Raw genomic sequence first — 10581 nt, forward strand, 5'->3', positions numbered from 1 at the left:
CATTAAACAATCACTTTGCACTATGTTTCGAATCACTGCTCTCAAATGGCCAAAAAAACAAAAATCACACAAAGCAATGATCAGAACAAATTAGTAGCTGAATGTGATCACCAATAACTTTATCATCAAGGCTTATTTCCTCTGTGGTTAAGAAATAATTACTTGTGTTACAAGTAAGAGCATTTGCGTCACAGATTAATGGAAGAAATCACCAAGTTTCTCTCAGTGGAGCAGACTGTTTTCGACAATCTACTGTTCGGTTTGTACGCACGCTTTGTCATTTAATTGACAATTTAAGGCCAATGAGGAATACAGTATGTTACAGCTGTAGCAGATATAGAATATATAACATAAGTGAATATTTACTGTGTATGAACATGGTTCTTTTCCATGTTTTAAATCACTGTGTAATGCTCTGCTGTTCACTGAGCAACACTAAACCCAACGATCTTACCTTCTTTTTGCTTCTTTTATCTTTTAGGAATTTATTAGAGCGACTTTATTGGTTTGCGGGTTTACAAACTTACATTTAACTTAATATTGCGTGGTGATACACTGTAATTTTTCATCCTGTACTTTACTCACTGAGCCTAAATCTTATCAACATTTCACACAAAGTATCACTGTGTTGGTTGTTGGTGGGTTGACTTGCGCATTTGATTTCTATTTTTCATCATTGTATCTGTCATTTACGGTGGTTTGAAGTTTGAAACAAAAGCTTCTCAGGTACAACTGTTCTGTTTACACGTCATTCACTCCGGTGTTGTAGATACACTTGTTATTATGCACATGAAATCCTTTTAATGGATAAATGGTGAAAAAAAAAAAAAAATCAGATTATATGTTTCAGCATTAGTAGTATCAGTGTTAGTGTTGGAGGTGATTTCCTCCCATTAAAATTCATGCAAAGTAAAATGGAGAAAAAAATGCGTTGCGAAGTAGCGGATTTGTCGACTTGTGCGTAGACTGATAAACTCATCATTGCATGATATTTGCTATTAATTTGTATGGAAATTGGATTTCTTAAATGATTTTGTGTGAAGCTGTTGGCCTCTTCAGATGCCTTGCTGGTAAACTATGATTTTCGGCTGCGTTGTGGGAAGAATATAAAATGTCATGACTATACACGCGGTGGCAACACAGATACGTATATGAATAACATGTCTTAGTAACTGATCAATTAACCTCTTTGACTTTACTCATCATGAAGAGACTCCACTTTTCCAAACAGATCCAAGAAATTTTGTTCTGGCAGGCCAGAATGACAAATTAATTAAATTTCAACTTGATTGTGAATTACATAACAAAAAGCAGTGAAGTGATGACATTATTGTTTCATGGCAGGTTATCATTCTAATACGTTAAATATTTCTGTTTCAGTCAAATTACAGCCATTAAATATGAAGCAAAACATTCTGTGTCAATGTCTTTGTCTGGTTATCTCACAAAAGCATCTAAAAGAAAAGGATCAATAAGAAGAAATGTGACTTTGTTACATAACTTTATTACATGATATTCAAACAGAAAACAGGAAATCACCACATGAATCAGCACATTACACTTTGAGGTTGACCCGTTCGTGGTACTTCATGTATGGATCATTAACATACCAGTTCCTCCTTTTCCAAAAGGAGGTTGTCATTTTATCCAAAAGCTTACTCTGTGTTTTGTTACAGAACACATGCTCCCTCAGACGCTTTCGTCTGGCAGGGCTCTTCATCCACAGTTTCTTCTTGTATCCAGCCTGTTTGCACAGGAGAACATGAAGTCAGCTTGGAAACACTTGTGTTTCAAAGGTGTAAAAGACAGTAAATCAGTAAAAGGCTCGTACCTTACGTCTGATCCAAAGGCCACAATGTAGCCTCATGAACCTATCTGTCACAGATTTTATGGTCTTCCTCTTCCCCTTCTTCACACTGTAGTAAGTCAGACTTCGGATTGGTTGCTGAGTCAGACTGGGAATAAGTGGCAACACCCTGCAACAATGCAGAGAAGAGAAAGAGCACATAAAGGTTTAATTCACTCAACAAAACAGCATTTGATCATGTCACACAAATAACTAGTAATGCAGAAAGTTTTTTTTATTATTTGCTCAGGTTTTCATCTGTCTCAGTGACTTCTCACTCCATAAATAGAATTGTGTTGCTTTGTTCTTAACTTACTTTTTCAATCATCACAATAAACTAGTTTTCAAGTGACATGAAGTAAATATTTAACCAAGTTTTTTTTTTCTTTTTGTACTACTACAGTTTTTAATCCCAACCCTGATTTTAGCTACAACAATGTCTAACGCAAAACTACAGCCTTAAAACAAAAAGAGAAACACTATTTAATTACCTTCGGAAATTAACTCCCTGGAATAAATCTGCTGCTGGTTTACTGGAGATTTCCAGCAACAGCCAAAAGAAAATCACGGATGCAGCCTTTGTCAACTACACCCCATTTCTTGTATGAAATGTGCTATGCAAACCAAGCTTTATCACTATTACTTTTATTACTATTATTGATATTATTATTATTATTGATAATGTGTAAACATAGTATAATTCGTGGTCCCTGACACAGCAGACTGAGTTCAAGATGGAAACATTCAGTATGTGTTGATATTAGGTTACTATCCGGTGACTACAATAACTAGTTATCTATATCTCCTTGACAGCAGTCTGACAGTCATGAAGAGGACTCCTTCAGGTCTTTTACCGTTGTAGGATGTTGTACCGGGGTGTCTGACACACTGCAGCCCGCAGAGGAGCGCGGACGGCGGCTGCAGCAGAGTTGTAAAGAGGCGAAGGGTGGATGAGGCTGGAGAGCTGACAAACTTGTGGTGTCTTGGCACACAGCGAGACAGACAGCGGCCTCAGCAGCCCTGTCAGACACAGGTACAACATGAAAACACATGAGAGGAGTCACAGTACAGCTAGCACTGTTGCTAGTTAGCTAATATGCGGACCTCAGACATTATCTACGCTAACAAACTGCACGTGCGCACAGAGGCTCCAACATTAGTTCGGTACATTAAATATGGATAAAATAATAACATTTACAGAATGAGAAGAGTGAAATGAAAAACTACGAATGTCAAATTGTTGGTACATACCGGGCACCCTCCTTACAAGGGCGGACGCCATGTTTCCTCCTGAATGCTGACGTAATTACGGAGTTCAGTTTGGACAAACTTCATTTGTGTTGCATCGAACGTGAATCCGAGGCGGTGCCGTACCGCCACTTAGCGACTGTTTGTGAGTACATTGAAAACTACAGCTATGAGGAAGTTGTACTTCACTTGAATATGTCCTTTTTTGTATACTTCTAACCGACCAAATTTCAGAGAGAATAGTATAATTTCTACTTATTTATCATTTTTACCCCACTATCCTATGTTTATTTGACAGGCACATATATTTAGATAAAACGGATGAGCTCAAAAATGTGATGCATTGGTAAAGGCCTGTAATAAACTACTAAACCGTTCTGCAAAATTAGCTTCATCTCGACCTGCTGTAACATTAAAAGATTTCTTACATTTTAATGCATTAGTGATAACAATACACTGATAAAATATCATAAACATTCTGTATATTCAGTACTTTCACAATTATACTTAAAGGATTTTACTGTAAATACTTAATGTACTTTTACTTAAGTAAGATTTAAATGTAGGACTTGCTATTTTTACTTAAATAAACGTCTCAAATAGATTAAAACAGACAATCCTAGGCAACTTTGTGTATGTGGTGTTACTAACTCACAATCTTGTGTGCAGCTTAGAGCTGTGTCTGTCTTTTAAACCCTGGTCGTCACACTTTGTAAACTTGTTTATCTAATCCTGACATCTGCCATTTGTCACAGACTCCTGTTGGATATTTACATATGTGGAAAGAATTGTTGACTGCTGTGGGTCCTAACCACAGTCTTGTTAGCGTGACTTCTCTCTTTCGTAGAGTCTGGTAAACCTTGCAGTAACTATGTCTGTTCAGAAGTTACTTTTTATGGCAGACATTTTCATTTGCCATAACAGGAAATGCACAGGAGCGGCTAATAACATGAGTGGACACTTCAATGGCCCTGGATGTCTAAATGGAATGTAGACTTTAATGTTATTAATTTCACCTGTGCTTTTACTGCTATGACACATCAAAATGTCTGCTGTAATAAAGGTGTATAGTGTGCAATAAATAAACCTCTCAGCGCTGTTTTAGCATCCCACAGCTTTGCTTTAGGCTTTCCTTTCAATATTGTAACAAAACCAATCAACAGGCAGATATCACTGCTTCTACAAAAGAGGGGGCATTAAATCCAGAATGATATTCAAAATGTGTATCACAGAAAAATCAGATCTGCAGCCAAAATACCGTAACACATAAAAAAGGGGACATTTTTGGATCCTAAGTTACATTTTGCAATTTCCATGTGTTTCAAACACTCTTGACCTTTTTACTGCCCTCAAAGAATACTTACAGTGGCATGATTTATGCCAAAAAAAGAAGAAAGACACTCATGAAACATGAAAAATATTCATGGTTGCATGAATTTACAATTGTCTCATTAAAGTCTTTGGTCAATAAATTTGACATGCACGGTAAAACCTTGGCATCCAGCGTTAATTGAAGGCGATAAACGCTCAAATAATAAGAGCTAATATTTTTGTCACATAGATTTCTAAAAAAATGTTAAGTTTACAATACAATTCAAGTGAGTACGAAAGAAATGAGGCAGTCATTTTTATTCATTTTCCTTTTAAAACATACAAATATAACCTTAAAAAAGTAGATGAAAAACAAAAAGCAAATGTGTAAATGAATCTGCAGAGAGCACGATGTTCATTAAAAAACACAAGCCACCAACCTCAGTTTACACCTCTGTCACTGTAGAACTACACAAGTTAATGGAGGCACACACCGACACACAATTGCAAAGTAAATCAATTACCTCTGTAAAAAAAAAAAGTGCATTTCATAAGAGAGAGAGGTTCTCAGCCAATCCAGGCACACATCTCGTTATCGCTGTTTCAGCATACCTCTCATAATCCAATAAGCGAGTTTACAAAAGGAGTGTTCATCTCTGAGCGGAACAAGTGTAACATTGTCAAACTACAAGAATCCATGAAAGAGCCAACTTCTGTTTCTCAATAATATATTCAACTGTACCAAAGCTGGTGGATTGTCAATGGGGCCCATATGGAGACTATGGAGCTAAGCTGACGTCCTTTGGTTCACCAGCCAGCATATACAGGCTCTGCATCACAGGGCATCCCATAGTATCGACCCTGAGGTCGCTCCTTGTGTAATAACGGAGCTCGTGCTGCATTCAGCTCTCCGTCAATGTCCCTCCGTCGACGTAGTACCATTAAAATGATGAAGAGTAGGGCCACTGCAGGGACAGAGGGAAAAACACCAGAGGTTGTTACAGGAAATGGCCATCTACATACACTGATATGTGATATTTTATTCAATCTATGTCCTGTTTGTGGTCTCCGTGTTTCCAGTGAGCAAAAAGAAAAGTCTTACTGTATGAGGCCAAATGATCAGAAGAGTCACAAAGAGTCTCTCTGATAATTCAAGTTTTACTCATTTCCTTTTATAAGTGGAAAAAACAAGCTCTGTTATGCTTCAGACAAAAGGCATGCCTAATATAATCAAAAGGGAGTTATGCACCATTCCTAAATCAAACACGAGCGATCAGTACTTAAAAGAAACTGTTTTGCGGGTTGTCAGATCAGCTTGAAGACTGTCAGCTTTAAGCAATCAGTTTGCAGAGCAGAACTGCAAGTCCAATGTCTTTAACACGGTGTTAAGTAAAGGGAAGATGCATAAGAACAGAAGCTCTGACAAAAACATGCTCGACAGCTACTAAAGCAATACTTTTAAAGGAACTGTGAGTAAAAACAAGACTGCATTTGAATATTTCTTCATTTGCACTAAAACCATAAATGACTCTTTCATGTCTTCCAGCAGTGTTACTCACCTCCTCCTCCAATAACTAAAAGAGCAATAGTGACAGGAGCCAGTTCACAAGTGTCCCCTGCTTTGCGGAAGAATGTCTCCATGCAGTAGCCTGGAGCCAGACTGCCCTTTGGGCAAAATGCATCGCTGGGACACTGAATGGGGTTAACGTCTGGACTCTGAGGGGACAACGCGCTCTGTCACCGAACATGTGCAAGACAGCACACACAGATTTGTGTTTTCTTGGTAGGCAGAGTGTGACAGCACAGTACTCACAGGGCAGTAGTGATTCTCTGGGCATACATCACAGCTTTCCTGGCCCCAGTGGATCTGGAAGTAGCCACTGCTGCAGATTTGACACATAGTCTGAAGGGGGGCCTTGTGCATGCCTGCTCAAAACCAGATATGACCGAGATGGATGTTCACGTATCCCCTTTTTCAATTATGTGCTGCAATAATCTTAAAGATTGCTTAAGAGGGCCCTGCAGCTTTAAGTTTGCATGAAGCCAATTACCTGGCCGGCATGGTGTGCAGTCTTTGGCAGCAGTTTGTAGAGCTTCTGTCCCTCCAGGACACGTCTGGCACTGAGGACAACCAGATGAGCTGTCAGAGGGAGAAAGAACACTTGTTTATGACTGCAAGTGGACAAACTACTATGAATTTCGTGGCTGCCACAAGTAACTTAGAGGCATTTTTTTGAAAAATGCCAAAGGTGATTTAGTCTAAAGCTGCTGTTGCAGCTTGGTTTCACAGTGCTAACAAACATCTGAGCGATAGTTTGGTGTACATCTGTCATTTCAAAGGTCAAGTAAATGTTTGAATAACAATCCACAGCAATGTCAATATTTCACCGCCAAATTAGGAAAATGTACAATTAAAGTAGTTTGAAAGCTTATAAAACCAACTGAGCATGACATCCAAGAGCCAAACGCAGTATGTTTTAGTCAGTGAAAACAAGCTGTGAAGGTAACAGGCCAAAAACCCTCTGGTGGACAGCAGCAGTGAAGGAAAGAGGCTTTTTAGACCAGGGAGAAGAGCTGAGCCTAGAGGTGAAGTTGTTGTCTACCATTGCATCCCTCCAGCCCTTAACTGTGGTCATGAGCTTTGAATTCCAGGTACTAGATCCCAAAATCAGTTTCCTTCACAGGGTGTGTGGGCTAAGATGTGCAGAAGCAGCTCAGATTAACTGCTGTCTTCTCACTCCTCCTCTTTTGCTTTGATAAAGATGCACCTAAAATGTCTCCGTGTGGAGGAATTCTGGGTATGTCAACTGGGACTAGAGCCCAGAGCAGACTGAGAACACGCTGGAATGACTGCATATTTAATCTAGCCTGGGAATCCTCAAGACACCCCTGGGAGACTTTGAAGTCCCTTAGCCTGCTGTCACCGTATCTAAAACCTGGATAAGCGACACAAAAATCTAGGGGTTGATAATGTTCATCTTGCTCCTGAATCTGCATGCCATGTTATATTTCCACGTCCAGTTCTGTAAGCACCATTCATGTCTGCCGGGACATGATTATACATGCCACTGAAATGTTCAGACACTCTGCTGATTAATCAAAGCAGCGACTGTGTAACTGAACCTTGTGTGCGTGGGTGCAGCAGAAACATGGGATGAAAGCATGTGATGCTGGATCTGGCAGTTGGATGAAAGTTCCACACTGATCCCTGGGTCCTAGTTAGGAGCAACAACAGAAACAGAAACCCAGTGACACTCAAGCGCAACTTACTTGCAAAAGCTTCCCGGTGCACATGATGTGCATGAGGTGGAACTCTGCTGTGACGAAAAAAAACCTGAAAGCAGCAGGCAGAAAATGACTCAACACATGTGATTTAGACTACATGAAATTGTGTGGAAATCGTTGCATGTATATGTCTAATTTCTGACAGTAGGCATACTGCTGAGCATAACATTAGTCACTGATTTACAACGGTACTGAGTCTACAGCTAAATAAACACACCTGGTGAACAACTTGTGCAACTGTCACTGCCAGTGTTATTGTTGAAGGATCCAGGAGGGCAGGGCTGACATAAAGGACTTCCAGTGAAACTGTACAGTCGTGTAAAATACAAAAGAGCTTAACCAGTGAAGTAGACAGGAGAATAGTCAATACCATTAGAAGTAAATATGCTTGTATGATCCGAGTCTTTACTTTGTGTAGGAGCCGCGGTCGCAGGGCAGACACTGCTGCTGTCCAGCTAGAGGCTGATAGAAACCTCTGGTGCATGGCAGGCAGGCTCCAGGAAATAGACACAGCCCGGGGTCGGAGCAGCATTCACACAGCAAGGTGCCTGGGGAGGGATAGAGAAGCGTTTCTTAAATGAACTGTACTGTTCGTTCATACATCCTTAAAGACATGACAAGCATCTGACAAGAACGAGGTTAAATCCAAAAGCAAATGTTTCTCTGATCCGCCGCCACACAAAATAAAGAGTCACGTCAGATGACACAGCCTTTGACTCACTGTTGTCGTACTGCGACCCTGGTGCACAGGGCTCACAAGTAGAAGTGTTGAAGGCAAAGCAGCCCGTGGTCGTGCTGCTGAGAATCACGGGAGTTGGAGTCACACCGGTCACGTTCTCGATGAGAGTGGTGTCCGTCACAGCAGGCGTAAGTGTGGTCTGGCTCAGCACTACGCCTGCAAGACAAGGACACTGGAGGAATCAGATTTGTCTTCTGGTAGTGGACTGACACGGGGCTGCAATGCAGACTCAACTATTTCTTTTGCCTGAAAGTGTTAACGAAAAAAAAGGTCAGTGTTGTACTGGTAGCCTTGGGGCTTAAGGGTCTGACCACGTGCTGCAATGTCCCTGGTTTGAATCCTATGCAGGACATTTGATGCATGTTGTTCCCCTTCTCTCTCTTCATTTTTTGTCATCTCTCTGCTACAAACTATGTAATAAAGGAATAAAATACCACACATATAATTTTAAAATATGGCTTATAATTCATAAAAGGGGGAGAAATGTTGATTTGACCAGCAGCTGACCTGTTAAAATCTCTTTGTGGTTTTTGGTGTATGTATAAGACAAACAGTTGAAGCAAAAAAAAAGCCAAATATTAAGCAGGATTAACAGGGCTGGCCGAAGCCTTTTTGGGGCCTAAGGTTATTTGCTTCGGAGGTCCCCCTTCACATGTTCAAATGCATGAAAATACAGATCACCTGAGCAGATGTTCATCTTTGTGTTGTCATATAGAAATTTGGTTTGGAGAGACTTGTGTAGAAATGGCATTGATACTTCAACTCTGTCCTCATCAGAGCTGTACTGAACACGGCAAAGGCGCGAAAAACACAACAAAAAGCACTGCAGGAGGGTGCTGTCACACACTTAGAGAGCTTCTTCATGAAGCTGTGTTATCATGATATCATAAATCACTACACAAAATCTAAAGTATACCATTCAGTGTTATCTAAACACTGAGGGAAGCAGGGGCAGCAGGTAGAAGCACATCAGCAAAACAGAGCTCATATTGTGGCAGTAATCACATTAGCCATGTGCTTAAGTGCTTTCTTGAATATGAGCCATCCTCCTCATGGGATGCAATTGTTCAGAAAGGGGGTCATGTGATTTCTCTCGCCTCTTCTTTCGCCTCTGTTCAACTGGCAGAAAGAAAAGCTGCAATGCTGAAAGTTTGATCAAAACCCATTCAAATGTCAAGAAAGTCCCTACAGACAGATTACTGAAAAATGCTACAATCTAACACAAGTCTTAATTCAACCAAAGAGTACCATAGAAACAAGCCACTGCATTCAGTTTATAGTCATTTTCCATGTGGAGGAGGTTTGTTGTGACGTCTGGGTGCAAAGGGGGCAGATTTTAATGCTAAAACTTTATTTTAACAGGGCCTAAATTACACTCAGTTCCTGCTGAGATCATCTTGACAACAACCACAAGTACAGCAACTCATGAACTTGAGTTTTAGAAAGTATGTCGCACAGATGTCCAGATTCAGTCTAAGCTCCTGCATGCATTTTCATTAGATTTTATACTGTGTCTGCTGCACAGCACAACTCTACAATAAGCCTCTACAACAGACCTACAGCGCTCTTCCGTGTGTCATTTGAATGTCTTACCAATGAGACAAGCGGCGCATATCGCAGGCACAACTCCGCGACAGTCCATCCTCCAGATATTATTGAGCGCTTCCACCAAACAATGTCAGGCTACAGCATCTCATCCCTGACAAGTGGCCGGGCTGCCTTTGTTTTTCACGGAGGACGGCAGTGACGCTCGCTCGCCGTGGGTTCAGTCCTCTCATCAGTATCATATGACAAAACACACATCATGTGATTTTGCTTTAGAGGGGAAAACTGAGCAGAATGGGCTGGATTCAGGCAAATCTCTTGCTGTTGCACGGAACGGCCAGTAGGGGCGCCACTGCCTGTTGTATGGTTGTACTGTATTGTGATAGATAGATAGATAGATAGATAGATAGATAGATAGATAGATAGATAGATAGATAGATAGATAGATAGATAGATAGATAGATAGATAGATAGATAGATAGATAGATAGATTTTGTCACACTATAATGAGGAAATAATTACTTATTCATTTTAAAGTAATAATATTTACTGATACAGTGATAATTATACAGAAAACATTATTACAATTGTTATCATTGTACTTTTT

The 10581-nt window shown here is 40.2% G+C and overlaps 2 protein-coding genes across 2 annotated transcripts; both read right to left on the reverse strand.

The window, feature by feature from the left end:
* Window positions 1–1485: 1485 nt before the first annotated feature.
* mrpl35 (mitochondrial ribosomal protein L35) lies at window positions 1486–3151 on the reverse strand. The gene is made up of 4 exons (XM_070979615.1): window positions 3098–3151; window positions 2701–2866; window positions 1832–1976; window positions 1486–1744 (listed from the first exon to the last, which is right to left on the reverse strand). The coding sequence occupies exons 1-4, from the start codon at window positions 3126–3128 to the stop codon at window positions 1556–1558; spliced, it is 531 nt and encodes a 176-aa protein (XP_070835716.1). The 5' UTR covers window positions 3129–3151; the 3' UTR covers window positions 1486–1555.
* Window positions 3152–4698: 1547 nt separating this feature from the next.
* LOC139342328 (multiple epidermal growth factor-like domains protein 11) lies at window positions 4699–10242 on the reverse strand. The gene is made up of 9 exons (XM_070979387.1): window positions 10023–10242; window positions 8412–8585; window positions 8100–8238; window positions 7908–7996; window positions 7676–7739; window positions 6457–6545; window positions 6219–6331; window positions 5965–6121; window positions 4699–5370 (listed from the first exon to the last, which is right to left on the reverse strand). Exons 1-9 carry the CDS (start codon window positions 10069–10071, stop codon window positions 5213–5215), a joined length of 1032 nt encoding a protein of 343 aa, XP_070835488.1. The 5' UTR covers window positions 10072–10242; the 3' UTR covers window positions 4699–5212.
* Between the last annotated feature and the right edge of the window lie 339 nt (window positions 10243–10581).

The sequence above is a fragment of the Chaetodon trifascialis genome, chromosome 14, assembly GCF_039877785.1.
Source record: "Chaetodon trifascialis isolate fChaTrf1 chromosome 14, fChaTrf1.hap1, whole genome shotgun sequence".
NCBI lineage: Eukaryota > Metazoa > Chordata > Actinopteri > Chaetodontiformes > Chaetodontidae > Chaetodon > Chaetodon trifascialis.